Below are 23,595 nucleotides of genomic sequence, written 5' to 3' on the forward strand. Positions count from 1 at the left end.
CTCTCACTCATACCCCCTTTGCAGACTAGCCATGAGTTTATGGGACACAGCTCTAAATCTGAATCTGCATCTTCAAGCTCAATTCATTCCAGGAAAACAGAATCTCTTAGCAGACAGCCTAAGCAGAAATCTTTTGGATCCTCACGAATGGATGCTAGACCCCAACTTATTCAGCAGGATTACGACAGTTTGGGGTTGCCCTCGGATGGATTTGTTTGCATCCCATCTCAATCATCAGCTGCCTCTCTTTTGCACCAGGTCCTTCCACAAAACATATTAGAGATATTAATAAAAGAGTAGTAACTAGTCCCATTGCCTTGCATTTTATGGAGTGTCATAATAGTAATGCTGCATTGTTTGAATGTTGTGTTTTAGAAAGTATTTTTATTAAAAAAGGTGATAACAGATTAATTAAAAATATTTTGTTATTTAAAGAAACTGTTTACATTTTGAAATATAATACCATGTCACCTAATGGTTTGAATTTAGAAGTAAATTGGAAAAGTTTATTATAAATTTTATATTATAATATTGTCAGTTTTTTACTGAATGTTTTTTCTTTACATGTTATTTAGTTCTGATTGATTAATTAATGTATGTAATTACTTAATTAATTGTGATATATATTGTGGTGGGTGTGTGCTTGTAACTTGCTCATTGAAGGCTATTATGCCGAGGCGCTAAGCTGTATTAAATTTTGTTTGTGAACTGGCTGTCGTTTCTTAGGCTGTTGCCTTCTCTTTTTTCGTAGTTTTGGACCTTCCACAAAACAGCTTGGAAAGTGGATGCCCTGTCTTTCAGCTGGAGGAATCTTTCGGGATACACCTTCCCTCCTCTTCCTCTTCTGCCTCGGGTGTTACTGAAAATAAAACAGGACAAACCCAAGATTATCATTTTGATAGCTCCAAATTGGCCTCGGCAGTTTTGGTATCCAACTTTAAGACACCTGTTTTTGGAACCTCCATGGATTCTGCCTCTGTTTCCTTCTCTTCTGTCCCAGCATCAGGGTCAGATGCTATACTCTCAAATCAAGACTCTTTGCCTGGCAGCTTTTCGGATGTTCTCTTAGAAGCTAGGCGCCCAAGCACTAGAAAATCTTATGCTTCTAAATGGAAAAGATTTTGTATTTGGATGCGGGATCGAGATTCTGATCCTCTTTTACCTGATATTTCTTCCATTTTACTTTACCTCTCTGACCTTTTGCTTAAAGGCCTCTCCTTTTCTTCCATTAAAATCCATGCTTCTGCAATCTCGGCTCATTACAACACTGATCCCACCATCTTCTCTCACCAGCTGGTGAGACAATTCTTGAGAGGGGCTAAGAATTTAAGACCTCCTAGAACTCCTCCTGTTCCTGCTTGGGATCTTAATTATGTTTTGGAAAAACTTACTTTACCTCCCTTTGAGCCTGCTGCTGCTTCGGATATCAAGTTCTTATCCTGGAAGACAGCTATTTTATTAGCATTGACTTCTGCCAGAAGGGTGTCAGAGTTGCAAGCTCTCATGGCTGTGGAACCATACCTTATTTTCCACCAAGACAGAGTTGCCTTGAGGACCAATCCTACATTTATGCCTAAGGTGGTTTCTAAAGTGGCTTTAAATCAGACTATTCACCTTCCTACTTTCTTTCCAAATCCTCAAAACAAAGGGGAAAGGATTTTGCATTCATTGGACGTACACAGACAACTACGGTTTTACCTGGACAGAACTAAAGATTTCAGAAAATCTGATCAGTTGCTTATCTCTTATGCCTCCAGTTCTCTAGGCAAGGCTATCTCTAAACAAACTGTTTCTAAATGGATTGCCCATGGGATAAGGTTTTGTTACTCTCACTTTGGGAAGCAGATTCCAGGTACTGTTAGAAGTCATTCTACTAGAGCAGCTGCCACTTCAGCAGTTTTTCTCAGAGGAGTTCCTACCAAGGACATTTTGGAAGCTGCCACTTGGAGTTCAGTGCATACTTTTTCTAAGCACTATAATCTCCCTTTGTATTCTAAGTCTAGGGCAGGTTTTGCCTCTGCTGTCTTGCAGGGCCTTCTGGCTGCCCCTTCTTCTGCATAACCTCCTCCCTCTTCACAGCTTTGGGATTCCACCCTACAGTTATGACTGCAACAGTGAAACACGAAGAACATAGTACAGTTGTGTACATCTACCATAAATGTAGATGTTCGAGTGTCTTCACTGTTGCAGTCGGTGTTTCCCTCCCACCAATCCCCTCTTATCTTCCTCTTCTTTTGTGGTGTATTTGTGTTTCCTTTTTGGACACCTTTTGGTTATTTTGGGGGACTTCTGACATCTGGGGCAAGAAAGACTGGAGAAGATGGCGTCTGCTGTCAGCTTTATACCTCTGCGTTCTGACGTCAGGGTGCTTGCTGGTACAGCCGACGACGGGCCCAGACTTTGGGATTCTGGCCGACCTCGGGCTGCCTGCCGGCAGGATCACCCAACAGTTATGACTGCAACAGTGAAGACACTCGAACATCTACATTTATGGTAGGTGTACACAACTGTACTATCTGCTTAGCTAAAGTGATTTTATCATGGACTAATGTTTTGTACTCTGTTCTTTGATGTAAGTGGGAATCATTTTATCTTGCTTCTTGTTTATAGTGCTAGTGAAGCTTAATGTCAGTTACTACAGCCTAAGAAGCAAGTTCCAGTTTTTAGATTGAATCAAATTTACTGAGTAATGCATTTTATTTTGCTGGGAAAGTCAATTTACCTTTAACATGCATTGCTGTGCTTTTTGGTTGTTTATAAATGCCACTAAGAAGCGAGACAGAATTGAATATTGGGCATATTAAGCATACCTGGAATGTTGGTACACTTGCTGTGTTTAAGAATAGTACCTAGTAAAGTGCTATCTGAACCAGAGTTGGGTCTTATGGGCTCATTCACTAACTGTGTAAGATCAAGGTATGGCACAATTCTGGTAAAGTGATCTTTGCTGTGTCATTTCCAAATCAAGCGGGTTGGGGTTGGCATAATGATCAAGGTGTTTACCTCACAGACAATAGTTACACAGTTCATCTCTTACCTTTGGGTGGTTGGCTAGGCTTAAAATAGCTCACAAGGGTAGCTAGCCTAGTATTTGCCATTAAACCCCTGAACCCGAATTGAAAGTGCTTATGTTAATGCAGTTATGTTTTTGCACATTATTTAGGATAAAAGTTCCTCTCACCCTAATCAAAAAAAGAGGAGGGATGTAAACACCCCCCTAAAGAGTTTGTGAAAGCTGCCTACCGACATTTGTGCAGTCAACCAGTAGGGGTCATTCTTTATACATGTGGAGCTCCATCTAAATAGGGTATTATGCATATTCTTTCTTGTCATTAACTTTACTTCTCATCAGACTTCTAAGATGGCTGTACACTTGAGCTCCCCAATTTAATGTCAGTTTCAGTAAAATTTGGTCCCTGTCTAGTAATTGCACTGCCTGGATGCCAGGAAAGAAGTTTGGAGGACTTGAGAAAAAGTCAGCAAGAAAAGGAAAAGTGAAAACTCTGCCCGGGAAGAATCCATACTGTTCAGCAAAAGGCCACTGAAATTTCAGCTTTGGTACAGGACATGGCTTCCAGCAATTTAGATGAAAAATTAAATCAAATACACTCAGATGCTTTTAAAATAAATTAAAAATTGAGGGAATATATCAATTCAAATAAAAGGCTGGAAAAATATACAAAGCTTTAACTGCTTTTCTGGTACTGTAGTAGTTCACATATATAATAATTTTGTGCTGCTGTAGTAACAAGCTTGTACATATGCGGTGCATACTCATCAAATATATTTTGGAGGCAAGTTTATAATTAGTTTTGCACATACCCGGGGGGGGGGGGGTGTACATTGTTGTAAAAGTTGTAACTGAAGGAGTTATGTGAACCTAGCAGTTTTGTGTGTTCCAGATCACCCTTTCACGTTCTTTGTTTGCTGTCAGTATCTGCTTGTGCATGTTTTTTAAAATCTTGTTAATCTTTATGAAGCATTTCTTCCCGAGCCTCCGTGATTGGTGGTAGGGTTTGTTCATCTGAAAAATCCTAATCAACTACAATAAGTAAGGGTGTTAACAGCTATCTGGTGGATGATGTTGTGGGATGGTCTTCCATTCTGATATACTTTTCTCTTTCCTTTCAGTGGAAAATGCCGAACACTGTGACTTCACTATCTTACGAAACATGCTAATCAGGTAACATATTTGGCAACAAGGATTGTGAGTTTGTTGGCTAAGTTATATGTAGCTTAGTAGTTCTGGTGATGGGGCACTGTATAACTACTGCAAACACTTTTGCATGTTCACTATTGACAATATTGCTATCATTTGCATCTGCTGTTAACTTAGTCATTGACTTGCCAGTTTATTACTTTTATATACATGATCTTGTGCTTGGGTTGTGGTCATCACTCTTATTTACCCCAAACTTTTTTTTTTTCTTTTTCGCCTGAACCTTCTTGTGTTCTGACTGTCCTTCTCAAACATATTGGAAATATACAGTATATTTCAGAGCATTTGTTATAACTGTATTTGCTATAACTGATTTAAGTATTTTTTTCTGGCTTTTTGAATATTTACTGCTTAGCGACTGCATCTTAGCCTGTTTATACAGCTCTGCATTCTATTTAAACTGTTTTTGTGTTGATTAACTGTTTTGCACTCTTAAAAAGTTATTTGTTGCTTAATTTTACCTGTAGGCTAACACACTCAAGTGTGCTAGCCGCTTAAAAGCATTTATAGCATTTACTGACTGTGTTTTTTCCTTGTCTCTGTAAAAAAAAAAAAAAAAAAAAAAAAAATCTCTTGTTTTCCCACCTTACTGAACTAGAGTAGTCCAGTTTCAGAGTTGCTGATCCCTGGGCTTTGTTTTTAGTTCCTGTTACTGATCCATTGCCTTATTAGGAAGGAGGGAAGTTTCTTTGCTTACCAGTGGGAGTGGGAAGCACTGAGCAGCCTTTTTGTCTGAATTGGTGAAGTTTCAGCCAGAAACTAGTAGTCTATTGGTCGTTTTGGGCCAATTCCTAGCTCCTTTCAGCCCCCTGCTATAAAACACGCTAAACACACGTTTTCCAGCTTGTACCAACTCAGCACAGATCCTCGTGGTGGCCTGCAGAGTGATCCAAGCAGCAGAGAGCTAAAAGAGTGACTTTCTACCAGATATAAGTATTTTTTGTGGCTTTCCCACTGTTATTAAGCTAGCGACTGCATTTCACCTGTTTTACTGCTACTTTAAGTGATTTCTGCATTTTACACTGTTTATTGCACTTTAAGTTACTAATTGTTGCAAATTGTTTCTGTAGGCTACACACTAAAGTGCGCTAGCCGATTTACAGCATTTATAGCATTTACTGTCTGTTTTTTTCCTTATCTCTGTAATAAAACAAAAAATCTCTTGTTTTCCCGCCTTACTGAACTAGAGTAGTCCAGTTTCAGAGTTGCTGATCCCTGTGCTTTGTTTTTAGTTCCTGTTACTGATCCATTGCCTTATTAGGAAGGAGGGAAGTTTCTTTGCTTACCAGTGGGAGTGGGAAGCACTGAGCGGCCTTTTTGTCCGATTTGGTGAAGTTTCAGCCAGAAACTAGTAGTCCATTGGTCGTTTTGGGCCAATTCCTAGCTCCCTTCAGCCCCCTGCTATAAAACACGCTAAACTGTACTGCTGATCTAACCAGCATATCCTGTAACTGAAAAGTTCATCTCTACTTGATTCCCAAGTAGACTATTCTCTATCTGTAAAGCCTAGCACTTACTCCTACAGTACTTGCACCTTGATAAAGCACTCTTATTATAGATAGTACCCCACCAGCCTAAAACCCACTTCCCCCGGAGTCCTTTGAAAGTCTCTTTATCTACTACTTCTAGTATGTCGAGGGATCAGTTGCTAGTGTCCTCTCCAGCTCAACTGGTGAACCTGGGAATATTGAGGTAATGTTACAATTGCCTCATGTACACAGACAATCCTCTCCTTCTCCCACAAAACACAAATACATGCGAGAGATGCAACTATACGGCCAAACTGGAGACTGAGCTCTCTCAACATAGGACTGGCAAGACCAGACAGGAGGAGAAGGTAACCACACACAATACATACCCAGTCACACATGGTACCATCACAACTTCAAATCATACACATACTCACACAAAGACATACTCGGAGGCTCTGATCAAAAATTTACCAAAACAGCAGAGGCCACCAAAGCAGACACCCAAACAACTACCACCTCACGACCCAACACATGCAACACATAGACCACACAGTCAGAGTGTCAAACAGTCACAGCCCTTAAGGCCAAACAAAATGCCAGACACACTTGTCATTGGTGATTCCATAGTCAGACACACTGACGTCCCGCTCACCAGACTGAGTAAGGAGAAGGTCACAGTAAGCTGCCTGTCGGGCGCTAGAATCCGCCACATAACGCAAGCACTCAGGTCTCTCAACAGCAGGTACAAGTACGACTCAGTCATTGTCCACGCTGGTGTCAACGACCTGAGACGTACCTCCTTGGACTACATGAAAAGGGACATCGAGGAGCTCTCTGATTATGTAGCCCAGGAAGGTATGACCCTGACCTTGAGCAGTATCATTCCTTCACCTAGAATGATGCCACAGTACAGTGATAAGATGATCAGCTTTAATAATTGGCTTAAATTCTGGTGTCATTCAAAGGGGATCCAATGTCTGTCTGCCTGGGATGACATGCTGGACAAGCCACGCTGCTTCGCAAGGGACGGCTTGCACCTGTCACCCCTGGGCTTCCGGATATTAGCAAAGGCTCTTGCCACCCCCATAGTGCCTTTTTTAGGCAAGGCTCAAATTCTAAACCTACCACCCTAGAACACCAAAAAGGAAAAAAACTAAGGGTAATGCTGCTCAATGCCAGAAGTCTCAATCTCAAGATGCACACACTCGAGGCCCTTCTCAATATGGAGAACATCGATGTCTGTGCTGTGACAGAAACCTGGTTCCAGGCTCCTGAGAGCACCCCAGCACTAACAGGTTTCACCTCATATCATGCATTCCGGCCCCAAAATCCGGACAACACCAAGAAAGGAGGGGGGGTGTCCATATTCATAAAGGACACCCAAACCTCAAGGTTGGTGGCAACGCACGATGCATCGGAGACCATCCAGGTGCAATTAACCATAGGCAAGACTGCTCTGCAATTTGTAGCATGTTACAGGCCACCCTCTCAAACTCAGGAACCTCACATGGCCTTCCTGAAAATATTGGAGGGGATAAATGTATCTCCAAACACCATCATACTAGGTGACTTCAACTACCCTAATATAGACTGGGAACACTACTCAAGCCCGAACACTCTAACCCAAAGATTCCTGGAGTTCATAAACTCAAATGCTATGGAACAACTAGTCACCATCCCCACAAGAGGAGAAAACATACTTGATCTCATCATCACGAACATGGGATCAAAATGTTCAACACTGGAAGTATACCCCTCACTGGTGAGATCAGATCATAAACTAATCTCGCTGGAGGACCTCATCCCGCCCCCACCTGAAACAAAAAAGACCACAGTGAAAAACTTCTCAAAAGCCGATTTTACACTTCTAAAAACTAGTGTGGTCTCCTTTAAGGCCCCTGAGCCAGTGGTAAACATTACTCAAACCGCTGAATCACTTACAAATGCCTTCTACCAGCACCTACAGGACTGCATGGATCAGGCAATCCCAAACAAAACTAAGACTCTCTGTACCAAAGGCAAGCATCCAGTCTGGTGGACCCCAGCCATAAACAAGCTCTACAACAAAAGGAGGAAGCTACTACAAGATAGAGCAAAATCCTTGAAAGGTAAGACACCTTTGATCATTATAAGTAAAAACTAAGAGCTCTCATAAAATCATCCAAGGCAAATTTTGAGAGAAAAATCGCCAAGGACTCTAAAGACAATCATAAGGCCTTCTTTAGCTATGTTAGAAACCTAGGAGGAAACTCCCAGATATGCTCAGAATTAGTTCAAAATGATGTGAAAATTACTGAACCTACACACATTGCTAACATACTGGCTGACAGGTTCAGTGCAAACTTGTTCCCCAAAAGGAGAGATATCTATTCCAGAGGATTGTAGACCCCAAACATCTCCAACGCCCAGGTGAGAACTGCCCTCACTAAGGCAAAAACACAGCATCCATGGGACGGATGGTGTCCCCGGCTGTGTGCTTCATGAACTCAACGAGGAATTAAACCCACAGTTAGGACAGCTGTTTAATCTTAGCCTCACCTCAGGATACGTACCCAAGGAGTGGCGCACGGCGACTGTGGTCCCACTTCATAAGGGCGGTGCCTCCACAGACCCTGGAAATTACCGCCCATTAGCTTGACAAGCCTTATCTGCAAAGCCATGGAGAGGATCATAATGGAACTCATAAATAAAGACACAGGGAACTTGCAGACTTTGGATCCAACCCAGTTTGGCTTTGTCAAAGGCAGATCCTGCCTCTTAAACTTGGTTGACTTTTTCGAGACAGTCACCAAGGCCATTGATGAGGGAAAGGCAGTCCATACAGCCTACCTCGACCTGGCAAAGGCCTTCACACAATACCCCACTCAGGTATCATCGAAAAACTCATCAGCTTGAATGTAAACCCATACATCACAAGATGGGTTGCAAACTGGCTAATTGACAGAACCCACAGGGTCAGAATTGCTGGAGCCATGTCAGACTCAAAGCCTGTCACAAGTGGTGTCCCACAGGGCTCAGTCCTGGGTCCACTCTTGTTCGGCATCTACTTTTCTGAAGTACAAGCAAACACAGGAGGGTTATGGCTGACAAAGTTTGCAGATGACTGCAAACTGGGCGCCATAGTCGAAAACACATCTGACACAGATATCCTCCAGAAGGGCCTCACAGAAACGGATAACTGGTGCCAGAGCCATGGCCTGAAGTTAAACGCCAAAAAATACATAGACATACCCTTCGGGAAAAACAAGGTTACCCCTAGCTACCATATAGGTGGCAATCCACTGAGCACAGAAAAAGTCATCAGGGATCTGGGGACCCAAGTTGACAGTAGCCTTCGCTTGACACTCATGTTGCTAAAGTAGTTAGGAAAACCTTCTATATCGCCCACCTGATCATGAAGGGATTCACATCTAGATCAAGGGAGGTCATCGTCCCCTGTACTCGTCACTCATTAGACCTATGATTGAGTACAATGCCCGTTCGAATGTATCTGACCAGACACCTGATGCAGCTTGAAAGGCCCCAAAAGTTCCTCACCAAAAGGATAAAGGGTCTCAAAAATATGTCTTATGCTGCCCGACTGAAAGAACTCCAGCTCTATTCAGTCTCATACCGCTTGCTCAGAGGTGACCTGTGCCTGACATATAAGGCCATGTCAAACCCAGATTTGATGAATATGCTTCACCTCACAAAATCTAGATCCCTCAGAACCACAAGGGCGAGAGACTTAAACCTTGACACGGTTATAAATAGAACGTGCTGGAGGGACAGATTCATCACCCAGAGACTCCCTATGCTGTGGAACAAAATCCCGGTACATGTGAGGCAGAGCACCTCGCTGGCCTTGTTCAAGAGGAATCTTGACCAATGGATGGGAGATCACAGATATACCCCAGGGATTACTTCAGTGTCACTGCTTGACAGAGGCACAGAAAAATGATAGGCATAGTTTTTATTCAAACTAAAGGGGTGGCGAAAGCCACATAACTATGGGCTAGGCTTATAAATGCCCTTGGGCAGATAGCCTAGTATGAACCTATGAACCTATGAACAAGGAAGTGTAAATAGTTAAGTAGCTTTGTGGGCCAATGCTGCATGCAGATTTTATTGGCCATTGAAGGTAGGGAAGCAGACCTGCAGATCATACCAAGTTCTTTAATTTGAGGCATTTATCAAAATGCTTTTATTTTTACTAGAAAATGTTCTATTTTGATCATTCTTTACTGTTTGAATGTACAATTATAACTGACTGAGACTTTGTTAGAACTGCAGGTACAGCAGTGTAACCTGATGGTATGTGGGAAGAAAGTGAAAATTAAATATTTCAGACTGCATAAGGAGTATTGTATACTATGAACTTGGAACATTTTGTCTCACTTTTTATTCAGAGGTTTCAGCTTTAGTTTTTAGTGAAACTAAAACTTTGGGGGGGGGGGGTGAAAACCATTAACTGTGATTTAGAAGGTTCTTGCTGCTTTTTGTTGGACTCGTCCATGCATAATGAAGTAATTTAACAGCACTGTGGGAGGTTGCTGCTAAAGCAGATAAATGAAAATGCCCACCTTTCCATGTTGTCCTTCATGACAGAGTATTAAAAAGGTGTTAAGGTGGTATGTTTGAATCTGGCAACTGATGTGTCCCAACCACGTTAATCTTTCAGGACACACATGCAGGACTTAAAGGATGTCACAAATAATGTGCATTATGAGAACTACAGAAGCAAAAAACTAGCGGCTGTGACCTGCAACGGAGTGGATGCTACAAAGACCAAAGGACAGCTCACGAAGTAAGTGATGCACCATTTTCTTCTTTTACTACATGTGACTGTTAATATATATTGCTGTCGCGGGTCAGAATAGCTTTTATTTTAAGCAGTTTTAAATTTCATCAGTGCCACCTGTAAAATTGGAAAACTTGTCTAAAATGCATAATATCTTTTTGGAGCAAGTACTTTTTAATTGTCCAGACTTCTTGGTAGTCTTTGGAACCCAGAGTTCATTAGCATCTCAAATGCTTGATTGTAAAGTAGGGAAGCTGGGCATGCCTATCCTGGAGGGGAGAGGGAGTGAGGTACAGTCCTTCATTGAGCTATTATAGATGCTGAAGCTGTGGAGTGAGGAGAATGAGAGTAAATGTCACCCTGAGGGCCCAAGGTGGAGAACGCCCTCTACTTCGTAGTCTGCCCAGCCCGACGGAATATGCGGACAATATAAGGGCTAAGAAAATCTCCAGTCTACTGGTAACTTGCCATGTCACCCCAAGTAGCTACCAAAATAGAGAATATGGTGCCCTAGGCCTTGGGGTAGAAATGGCTTCATTGAGAGTGCCAGGAGGGAGTCTTGATAGTCAGAAAGGCAGCCAGGACAAAACAAAAGAAAAATAAACTGTAGTACATATTAATGGTGAAATGTTTGTCTTGATATTTAGTTTATCTAGGTTAAGCTTTGATAAATGGTTGATAAATGGTTAAGTGCACTGGGACCTCATCAACCAGTAAGGTCATGAATATGAAAATATTAATTGTAGGAATCACTGCTGTAGTATGATTCATTGTATATGTGATTTTTTTCACATGTGGATGTCTTGCTGTCCAGCCTGACTTCCAGAACTTTTGGATATCCTTCTCTGGGTTGCCTTTCCCATTTCTGGGGTTTGTGTGATTCATGATATAAATGAGAGTGGCTCCCTTCTCTTTCGCCACATAGACTATTCAGAAACCTGTTCATCAGTAACATCCTAGGTGACGACCAGAAGTGCGATAAATACCACATTTTGGAATTTTTTGTCTTCATGCTTTTACTGTTTTTGTATTGCATCATGATATAATGTGATCACTTAAAGTTCTTGCCAAGGCTGATGTCATTCCTGGGAAATATCACCAAAAATATGCCTGTGACTAGCAGATTCCACAAAAGGATTATCATCTTTCTTATCTTTTTTGCATTATGCCTTTGTAGTATGTACCCTTAGATCTTTTTTTAAAGGACAGAAAGCTCAGGTTTTTTATATGGGGTCACTGACCCTGATTCTGAAGGAGAGGTGCGTCTTAGATGCATGCAACAAAAAAAATTCTAAATGCCAAAAAATAGATGAGAAATTGTGAAATATTCTCGAGGAAGAGAGTATAAAGGCCTTTGTGTCCCTGACAGTTAAGCTGGAGCCTGAAGGAGTTAGATCCATAAAAGCTTGTTTGTCTTTGGTCTAAATGTCTCCTACAGATTTACCCACATCTGGCAGCTTCTGTTTGAGAGACCAACAGAAGAATACTGACATCTCATTCTCCCCAGGCCCCCAGATATTTTAGTTATATATCACAGCTGAATGCCAGTTTCCAAATCCTCACAGTTGGCCAGTGAGGCCCTTGCATAGTGAGAAGCCTGTTCCCCCTGATTCTGATATTACAGGTGTTTCTTGTGTCACCTACAGTTTTTGGGAAAGAAACTATCTTCTCCTTTTTGGCAGAAGGTCTAAACTGTTTGAGCCACCCAAGATAACGTTGTAGGCCTGATGCCTGTATCATCAGTCCTGCCACTACAGACCTCTACCCATCAAGTTTTGATTGTAAACAGGTCATTGAGAAATATGTGGCTGCCTGACAAGGGAGCACATGTCCCCACTTCTACCAGAACCACACCTCTCCATCTGGAACAGCTCCTGTATTTAAGAGAGGAGCAAAAGGGAAGCATTCCTAGTGCTCATCCAACTTGGATGTGGCTGAAGATCTTCCTTATATCACACAAATCCACTCACTGGTAATCTGTGATACCAAAAATTAGTATCTGTATTCCCCCTCCCCCTCCAAAGCAAATGAAATTGGCAAAAATTACATTTAATGCCTGAATGTTTTAAATAGGTACTTATGGGAGTTGTCCAACTCTCTCAGATGCTAATGGAAATTTTAGAGGCAAAAGGGGCCCAAGCCTACTGCTATCCCTTTTTGTTATACAGGCCTTTGAGAATGTCAAGAGCAGCAAGCTAGAGCCTGGTTTGTCAACCACCTGTAACCAGGAAACTCTTTTGCTGGATTAAAGGCAAATGCTAACTGTTTGTGCAAAAATCCAGTGGTTAATTCTGCTGCCACATTTTTAGAAGTGTCTAGAGGATCTAAACTAATATTCTATCTAAAGGCAGTGTCCAATTCTGGACAGGTGTAGCAAGGAGGCATTTACTGTCATGTTTGGTTTCTTAATGAACTACAGATATAGCAGCAGATGTAGTCTTGACGTGCATGAAATCTGTGTTGCAAACTGAATTCTCTGGAACAGCTTTCTACCACATGATGTCCTAATTTCTGTAGCTAGCTTGTTAACATTTAAACATGTATATATCCCATGTTTATGATGCAGTGCAATTGCATTTGGAAAGATGACTTCAGGAGTCTCTTTCTGCAACTTTCGACTGTAACGGTTTGTCTCTCTCCTCTTGAAATAAAACTGGTTGTGGCAGCTTTAGCTACTATTCTTCCTAAATGTTTAGTTTTGAATTTGACATTTTTGTCTTGTACAAGTGTTTGTAATTCAATACTGCGGTGGTGGTGCTGCGGTAGCGTTGTCGCCTCACAGTAAGACGCTGTCTGGTTCGATTCTCAGCTAGAGCGTCTTCTGCGTGGAGACATGCGTGAATGGGCGTACCTTCGGTGAAGGTTGTGCGTCAGGGCTGGCAACACAGCACGTAAAAATCTGTCTGCCAATCATTAGCGGACCGGAGTTCCGCTGTGACGACCCCTAACCGGGAAAAGCCGAAAGACACAACAACAACAAATGTTTGTAATTCCTTCTCTACAGCTGTCCTCCACATGAACTACATAGGATCCAGACTTAGATGCTTTCCAAACAAGTGTAACTTTATGCTGCAGATCTAACTTTTGGATTCTTCTTAAGTTTGTAAATATGGTAGTCCTATATATTGTTTGTTATAGTAGTAATAGTTTTGTCTTTGCATATTTCTTTCCAGCATTTTCTTTACCCAAAGTCAGTTCTCAGGCGTTAGAATTTCAATTGAAGTAAATAATTCTGCTTTTTAAACTTTCTACGTAAGAGCTGAGCTAGTGTGAGAGTCTTTTGGTGCAGTGGAGTATTCCTACGTTCCAAAATTGCAAGATGGCATGCCTCATGGCTTCTGTGGCAGCTCTTTCTAATAGCATAGTTCATTGTTTAGATAGTTATCTCTACTTGTCAGCTGGACTGCATATTGGTTGGACTGGATATTTTGTGACTAAATTTCCATCTGCACACGTTTTAAATTTCTGACTTTTGTAAGTCATGGATCATTGTCATTTGTGAGAGTAAAGAATTTAGACTTGGTACATTAACCACACTTAAGAGTCTGTCAGTTGTATTGTTTGTGAATAGTATAATCTGCACCGATAAGATGCATGTTTTCTATGATCTGGAACAAATCAGTGCCTTCTTAACTCCATAGCAAATCTGGTACTGGGTACGCTATTGTCCCTTCCTGTGGATTGTTGGAATATGCATTGCAAGATGGGGTGGCACAACTCTGTATTTATAATATAAGTTGGCATTCCTGACAAAATTATCTTCTTCCTCTCTACTGTTTCCAGATGTGACCCTGTATACTCTAAAACATTTGTTTCCCATTTAATTGTGTATAATTATTTGATATTCTTTGAAAAGTTAGCCTTTGGATATCACTTATTTCTTCCTTGAAGAAAAGCTAGCCTTAAAGACTTTCCTTACTGTTGACTTTTGCTCAGAATATCCTTTCATTGTTGCATATTTTAATAGTTGTATTTCTGAGTCATGTTCAGTACGTCTCTGAAATGGTTTTACTTTTCTGGTTTTGGAAACTGTGGAATTATCCAAAATATCTTCAGTTTGTCACTCAGAAGTTCTTTATGCGAATGTGGTAAAGGTGTACTCAGCATATCTGCTATGTAGTTTATCTCCAGGTTTTAATTTCACTTTGTTGTATTTTCCTGTGCAGTCTGAGATGCTTTGTACATGAAATTTGTGCTTTGTTTCCTCAACTAACCTATGCCTCTGCCACACAATTAATTAGAGCAGGAAACTGCTAGATGTACATGCTGCAGTACCAAAGGAACATTAAACAGGTTGAGGAGTTCTTAAACAGTATCTTGTAACTACTACAGATGGGCCTTAAGTGTTGACAGGCATATGATAAAATGCTGCTATGATAGTGGTGGCAGCAACAAAACCAAAACAGAATAGCAAGACAAAACACCATAGATCTTAGCAGAAACTCTGCAAAAAGTAAGCTTTGTTGACCTACTATCACTTCTAGCTTAAAAAAATCTTCAAACCTAAGACAAAACCATGACTCATCACAAAAAATAAAGAAGATATAAATAAACATTGGAAGCATCTTAATTGTGTACCATAGTATCCCAGTTTCTTTTAGTGCAGTCCATTAAATGAGCCCATTTCCTTACTCAAGTTCTAATGGTTCCTCCAAATTGATAAGAACAGATTATATGTAAACTTACTGAGAAATGCATATGTGCTTTACTCAAGTAAATTGAAAGTTACATGTATTTTTAAATTTAAGACCCTAGCCCCCTTTTCTTTGTTGGACTTTAATTGATGTTTGTATCTGTAAATTAGGATGTGATTTTTTTGCTGTTGCTTTTCTTTGTGTTATTAGCTACCCTTTGAAGTTTTTTTTTTTTTTTTTTTTTTTAGCTCTGAGGTCGATAAATAAGCTTGCTTTTTACAGAGCCCCTGCATGGAGCTGTTTTACATGATACTGTTGACACCTTCACTAGGGAAACAGCCTTATAGGTAGTATGAATGGCTGAGAATGTAAGAGGAACACCCCCTTGTCAAAAATTTGCATTTTGGGCCTCCATCCTAGTGTTCAAGAAATAAGAGGAGAAAGGCAAAGCAATCTAGATAGTTAAATAGCACTTTAAACCACTCTTGCCCTGAAGTATAAAGGAATGTTCTCACCAAGCAGTGATTATGCTGCCACAACCATTCTTGCAAAGAGTTTGCTGTGTGAAAGTACAGTTATATTGCAAAGTGCAGTCAAAGTACATCCATTTCGCAAAGTTTCTTGTGCTGTGTATATTTATTCACAGAGCGCCATTTCAAAGTGTTTCTTACACTGTACAGAGTTATTTCACAAAAGTACAGCCATTTTGAAGAGTTTCTATGCTGTGTACAGTTTATTTGCAAAGTGCATTCATTCCAAAGTATTTCTTACTCTGAACTTTTTCTGCTGTCTACAGTCGTCTATTCACAAAGTTCAGTCATTTCAAAGTATTTCTTACACTACTAGTCTAGTCCAGATACAGACTTGCTGTATCCAGGACTGTTTTGTAAGTTTCTGAGTGCCCCAGACCTTTCTGTGTTGGAAGCCTTCTAGCTTATCAGTGGGAGAGGTAGCCTATCTAGCATAAGAGGAGTTTGTTTTGGTCGAGAAATTGTAGTATATTGGCTGTTTGGGCATTTTTCCATCCCTTTTAACATTCTGGTTTAAAAGCCCGTGTTTGCACAGCTGAGGTAAACTATTACCAGTGCCAGAAAGTCTGCTGTTAAATTTTCCCCTTAGAATGTGCTTGTTCTTTTACTTCTTGCACTTCAGTTAGCGTAATCAGCATAATTGGCTAGCACTCTTAACAGGCTTTTGTAGTACTAGCTGATGTCCTTCAAGAATGCAACTGCAGTCATAACATATGGGTTGTCCTGCCTCAGGCAGCCCTCGGTCGGCCGGATTCCAAAGTCTGGGTCCGGCGTCGGCTGGTGTCGCCTCCTCTCCGACGTCAGAACGGCTGGAGTATAAAGGCATCGGCCGACGCCATCTTCTTCAGTCTTTCTTGCCGCGCGGTGCCCGAAGCAGAAGCAGTTCATAAGTGCCGGTCGGTCAGCTCCTGTGTTTTCAGTACCGAAGTCATCTAAAAGCTAAGTACCCCATTGGGGAACATTTTTTCTTGCCTCAGCCGATGTCAGAACAAATTGAGAAAGTTAATAATTGTTTGTCTTGTGGTAAACAAATACCTCATAAGGACTTCCATTCTTATTGCCTCCCTTGCCTGGGCCCAGACCACGACGTCTCGGCCTGTGCTGCCTGTGCTTGCTTTAATAAGCGCACTCTCAGGCGCAGGGCAGAATTTGCCGAAGACTTTTTCGGCGAATCTTTCGCTTATATCATGCCGTCGGAACAACCGACAACTCAATCTACCAAAAAACGAAAGGACCGGGACCAACATCCTCAGCCCGCGTCCTCCACCGATACTCCTCCTAAACCCTCCGCGAGTGCTTCGGTCCCTTCGGAAGCGGTAATTCAACCGCTCCAGGCCGACGACACAGCGTTAACATCGCCCCGGTCTCGGAGTCTACACCGGTGCTGGTTGTTGATTTTCCTCCAGAAACCGAAGTTCTGGATCTACCCGACACCATTCCTGTGGACAAGGTTACTCCCGCACGTGGGGCAGCTAGGCCTCCTGTATCCATGTCCATCAAGGCCTTTGCATGTGCTAAGGCTGCCAGCCAGGCCAAGGCCCATCCTAAACCTACTGCCCAGGCCCCTTCTGATAAACAGATCATGTCTCTTGCTGCAGATCTTATTTCTCTTATCAGGGGGTCTCAGCCTCATCCAGACAGAGGTTCTCAGCCGCCTGCAGAGAAAAGGCCCAGAACTGAGCAGGCCGACAACCTCTCTTCAGATGAAGCCTCTGGGGATTCTGACCATTCAGATACCAAAGAAGAATCCTTCCAGGCCTATGAGGACTCTGATGCCTAGGAATCAATTCCCTCTGCCTCTCCTCCAGAGGATTTTTCATTCGGTGAAGTCCTACACTCTGAGGGAGCATTTTAAATGGCAGGGTCAGGAATTCTCTGATTCCAGGAAAAGGCTACGTACCTTCCTCAAGCTACCCCAGCACAGACCTTTAGCTATCCCTCCAGTTATGGATGCCCTGGATGATGTTTTCTCCGACTCCAGTGCTAACCCTGATTCTCTCCCTCCTGCTCCTGTCAAGCCAGACAGATATAGGGTCCCTGACACCCACAAACATCTCTTTAAGGCCCATTCTGTGGATCTAGAAACTATTTCACAGGGCCCCAAGGGAGTGGCTACTTCCACAGCCAAGAATCCACTGCCAGCGGATAGGGAAGCTAGGTCCCTGGAGAGATGGGGTAAAAAATTTTATACCTCTACCACCCTGGCCATGAGGTCACTTAACTGCCTTTTTCATATGTTTCAGTACCAGGATTTTTTACTGGATGATTTACAGAAAAAGCTAGCCTCTCCTGAGCCTATTGATAGAAAGGCATTGCAGGATCTAGTACATAACACTCAGCAGGTTAGCAATCATTTTCTTCAGTGTGGTTATGATGCATTGGAGGCTTCATGTAGGGCAGCTATGACTGGGGCTGTTGTACGTAGACATGCTTGGTTAAAAGAACAGCCACTGCCAGACCGTGTTAAAGTAAAGTTACTTGATGCACCTCTGGAAAAACAGAAGCTTTTTGGTGCTAATGCACAAGATGTGTTGAAGTCCATTGAGGAAAAAGCTAAATCAGTACAGACAGTCAAAGATTTCCTCCAGGTTCAGCCACCCAGATTCAGCAGGAATTGGCCTTCAAAGAATTGGTCCTTTCCAGACACTGACAAGTTTCAAAGGGGAAAAAGCAGGCGTGCCCGAGGTAGAGGGCCATACCGAGGCTCCTACAGGGGCCGCCAATGGCAACCATCAAATCAAAGAAGTGGCGCAGGCAGTCCAGCTGCACCACAAGGACAACCACAATGACTTGACTTTCATACCGTCTACAAAGGCTCAAAGAGAAACACCTTTGGGCGGAAAATTCCTCATATCATGCGTTCCGGCCCCAAAATCCGGACCGAACCACAAAAGGAGGGGGAGTATCCATATTCATAAAGGATACCCACACCTCCAGGTTAGTGGCAACACACGAAACATCGGAGACCATCCAGGTGCAATTAACCATAGGTAAAACTGCCCTACAGTTTGTAGCATGCTACAGACCACCCTCTCAAACTCAGGAAACCCACACAGCCTTCCTGAAGACACTGGAGAGTATGAATGTCTCTCCAAACACCATCATATTGGGTGACTTCAACTACCCAAACATAGACTGGGAACATTACTCAAGCCCCAACACCCTAGCCCAAAGGTTCCTGGAGTTCATAAACTCAAATGCTATGGAACAACTAGTCACCATTCCCACAAGAGGAGAAAATATACTAGACCTGATCATCACAAACATGGGGACAAAATGCTCCACACCGAAGTATATCCCTCATTGGTGAGATCAGACCATAAATTAATCTCACTGGAGATCCACATCCCGCCCCAACCCCAGCAAAAGACCACAGTGAAGAACTTCTCAAAAGCAAACTTCACACTTCTTAAGACTGGAGTGGTATCCTTCAAGGCCCCGAGCCAGTGGAAACCACAACCCACGCTGCTGAAACCCTTACAAATGCCTTCTACGAGCACCTCCAGGAATGTATGGATCAAGCAATCCCTAATAAAATCAAGACCCTTTCCACCAAAGGCAGGCCCAGTCTGGTGGACCCCAGCCATAAACAAACTCTACAACAAGAGGAGAAAGCTACTACATGACAGAGCAAAATCCCTAAAAGGGAAGGCATCTCTGATCACTACTAGCAAAAACTACGATCACTCATAAAATCATCCAAGGCCAACTTTGAGAGAAAAATCGCTAATGACACAAAAGACAATCATAAGGCCTTCTTTAGCTATGTTAGAAACCTGGGTGGAAACTCCCAGATATGCTCAGAATTAGTCCAAAATGATACAAAAATCACTGACCCCACAGACATTGCCAACATACTGGCAGACAGGTTCAGTGCAAATTTCTCCCTCCCCCCCAAAAGGAGAAATATCTATCCCACCAGAGTCTAGCCTCCCAAACATCTCAGATGACCAGGTGAGAGCTGCTCTCTCTAAAGCAAAAAACACAACATCAATGGGACGGGACGGTGTCCCCGGCTGTGTGCTACACGAACTCAATGAGGAACTAAACCCACACATAAGGCTGCTGTGTAATCTTAGCCTTACTACAGGATACGTACCCAAAGAATGGCGTACGGCAACTGTGGTCCCACTCCACAAAGGCGGTGCACCTACGGACCCTGGAAATTACCGCCCCATAAGCTTGACAAGGCTATGGAGAGGATCATAATGGAACTCATAAATAAAGACATTGGGGACCTACAGACACTGGATCCTACCCAGTTTGGCTTTGTCAAGGGCAGATCCTGCCTCTTGAACTTGGTCGACTTTTTCGAAACAGTCACTAAGGCAATTGATGAGGGTAAGGCAGTTCACACAGCCTACCTTGACCTAGCAAAAGCGTTCGACACAATACCCCATTCGGGCATCATAGAAAAGCTCACCAGCTTAGATGTAAACCCATATGTCACAAGATGGGTTGCAAACTGGCTCAAGGACAGAACCCACAGGGTTAGAGTTGCTGGTGCCATGTCAGACTCTAAGCCGGTCACGAGCAGTGTCCCACAGGGCTCAGTCCTGGGCCCCCTCTTGTTCGGCATTTATTTTTCTGAAGTGCAGGCAAACATAGGGGGATTGTGGCTGACAAAATTTGCAGATGACTGCAAACTGGGCACCATAATTGACACTCCAGACACAGACATCCTCCAGAGAGGTCTCATAGAAATGGATAACTGGTGCCAGAGTCATGGCCTTAAGCTAAATGCCAAAAAATGTATAGTCATACCCTTTGGGAAAAACAAGGTAACCCCTAATTACCACATAGGTGGTAATCCATTAAACACGGAAGACGTTATCAGGGACCTGGGGACCCAAGTTGACAGTAACCTCTCTTTTGACACTCACATTGCCAAAGTGGTTAGGAAGACCTTCTACATTGCCCACCTGATCATGAAGGGATTCACATCCAGATCAGGAGAGGTCATTGTACCCCTGTACTCTTCACTTATCAGACCAATGATTGAGTACAACGCCCCATTCGGAATGTTCCTTACCCGACACCTGCAGCAGTTGGAAAGACCCCAAAAGTTCCTCACCAAAAGGATAAAGGGGCTCAAACATATGTCATATGCTGCCTGACTGAAGAAACTCCAGCTCTATTCAGTCGCATACCGTCTGCTCAGAGGTGATCTGTGCCTGACATACAAGGCCATGTCCAACCCGAATTAATGGACATGCTCCACCTCAAAAATCCAAATCCACCAGAGCCACGAGAGCAAGAGACTTAAACCTCAACACGGATATAAATAGGACGTGCTGGAGGGACAGATTCATCACCCAGAGACTCCCTACACTATGGAACAGAATCCCAGTCCATGTGAGGCAGAGCCCCTCACTGACTCTGTTCAAGAGAAATCTTGACGAGTGGATGGGAGATCGTAGGTTTACCCGGGAATCATCTCTGTGTCACTGCTGGACAGAGGCACAGCAAACTAATGGGTATAGTATTCTCATCCTAAGGGGTGGTAAAAGCCACACACACTCTGGCTAGGCTTATAAATGCCCTAGGGCAGAGAGCCTAGTATGAACCTATGAACCTATAAAATTATCCTTATTCTCAAAAAACTGGCATATCTTAACCAAGGACAACTGGATTCTGGATTTAATAGACAAAGGTTACAGATTCCACTTCCATACTTTACCAATAAGACAAGGCATGCCAAACCTGCCACTTCATCAAAGGGCAGAGGCACTCATTCAAGTTTCAAAGCTGTTAAATATAAAAGCAATAGAAAAGGTCCTTCCACAGGAACATGGCCAGGGATTTTATTCAAGACTGTTCCTTGTTCCAAGAAAGGAAAACAAATGGAGGCCTATACTGGACTTGTCTACTCTAAATACTTATCTCATTGTGCCAAAGGTCAAAATGCTGACGTTGCAGCAACTCCTTCTCATGCTGGGCAAGGGGTCTTGGCTGGTCACTCTGGACCTCAAGGAGGCATACCTGCATGTCCCAATCAGACAAAGCTGCAGAAGATACCTTAGATTTCTTGCAGGGACAGAGCATTATCAATTCTCAGCATTGCCTTTTGGCTTATCTACTGTGCCCAGAGTGTTCCCGAAATGCCTGGCATCAGTAGTGGCACACTGCAGACTCCAGGGGATTCAAATATACCCCTACCTGGACGACTGCCTCATACAAGCAGACAGCAAACTTGGACTATGTCATTCAATTACTACAGGCCTTGGGATACACAGTCAACATTCAGAAATCAAGACTTCTGCCATCCCAACAGATTATTTTCCTAGGAGCCAAACTGGACACAAAAACACAAATGGCTTATCTCACGGAGGAAAAACAACAGCAGTTACCAGAGTACTTCAAAGGCCTAGCAAAGCTCTCCCAGCTGACTGCAAGGAAAATCCTGCAGGCCCTGGGGTTCATGGCATCTTGCATTCTTCTGATACCTTTGGCAAGACTTCATATGAGAAAGCTGCAATGGTACTTAAAAAGCTTATGGTCCCAACACAGCCAAAGCCTTGAGGACGTAATCCCACTCATTCCATGTCTGCAAAGAGAATTTTTGTGGTGGGCTCAAATAAGTCAGTTAAACAAAGGCATGTCTTTCAACAAACCTCAAGCAGGTCAAATGATTACAACAGACGCCTCAGACCATGGATGGGGGGCGCACATGGAGGGCAGATGCATTCAAGGTCAATGGACACCAAGGGAAAGGCATCTGCACATAAACCAAAAAGAGATGTTGGCAGTGATACATGCAATCGAGACTTTCGAAAAATCACTTCAACAAGGACATTTGCTAATAAGGACAGACAACACCACTGTTATGTGGTATATAAACAAGCAGGGAGGCACTCATTCTTATCCCCTCTGCAGACTAACAATGATTCTCTGGGAAAAATCCCTAAGTCTGAAGATACATCTGCAATCCCAGTTTGTGCCAGGCAAGGACAATGTACTGGCGGACAAGCTGAGCAGAAATTTCTTGGAAACACACGAATGGATGCTGCATCCTCACATTTTCTCACAAATAACAAGGATATGGGGAAGACCGGACATAAATCTCTTTGCTTCTCACATGAATCATCACCTGGAAAAGTTCTGTACAAGGACCCGCCATCCTCTAGCCTGGAAAACGGATGCTCTCTCCTTCAGCTGGAATTCCCTAACAATTTATGCATTCCCTCCTCTACCACTGCTGACCAAGGTGATACTGAAGATCAAAGCAGAACAACCAACAGGCATTTTGATAGCTCCAGACTGGCCAAGGCAGCACTGGTACCCATTGCTGTTGAGCATAACTCGGACCAAACCGTGGCCTCTGCCCCTATGGCCTCTGCTTCTAACACAACACAATTACAGGACTGTTCATCAAAACCTGAAAACATTGCATCTGACAGCCTGGAGGTTACCATAACTCCTTCCGATATCTCTCTATCCAAAAAAGTTCAAGAGATCTTACTGGAAGCATGCAGACCTTCCACCAGAAAAACTTATTCAGCCAAGTGGAAGAGATTCATCATCTGGAATGCTAACAGGGGTCAGGATACAACAGTATTGAGTATACCTCAGATATTGGAATACTTGGCAGAAATGTTTCATACTGGTCTGTCATATTCTTCCATAAAGATTCATGTCTCAGCAATCTCAGCAAAATACAATTGTGATCCACCTGTGTTTTCACATCCTTTGCTAAGACAGTTCCTAAGAGGGATAAAGAATATCAAACCTCCCAGGAAACCGCCACTACCTGCATGGGACCTCAATTTCGTCTTGGAAAAATTAACTCTTCCTCCCTTTGAACCAGCAGCAACTTCAGAAATGCAATTTCTCTCATGGAAAACGGTTTTCCTATTGGCAATCACATCAGCAAGAAGAGTCTCGGAGATACAGGCACTCATGGCAGTACCTCCTTTTCTCATTTTTCATCAGGACAGAGTCTCTCTAAGAACCAGTCCTT

The 23,595-nt window shown here is 42.8% G+C and overlaps 1 protein-coding gene across 1 annotated transcript in view; it reads left to right on the forward strand.

Moving 5' to 3' along the window:
* SEPTIN7 (septin 7) overlaps positions 1-23,595 on the forward strand; it is a gene marked incomplete in the record, with an annotated part of 1,430,755 nt that overhangs the window by 1,251,475 nt on the left and 155,685 nt on the right. Inside the window, 2 exon segments of the mRNA XM_044081947.1 lie at positions 4,132-4,183; positions 10,352-10,477. Coding sequence (XP_043937882.1) covers positions 4,132-4,183; positions 10,352-10,477 — 178 coding nt within the window.

The sequence above is a fragment of the Protopterus annectens genome, chromosome 8.part1 (genome assembly GCF_019279795.1).
Source record: "Protopterus annectens isolate FY-2018-M chromosome 8.part1, PAN1.0, whole genome shotgun sequence".
Lineage (NCBI taxonomy): Eukaryota > Metazoa > Chordata > Ceratodontiformes > Protopteridae > Protopterus > Protopterus annectens.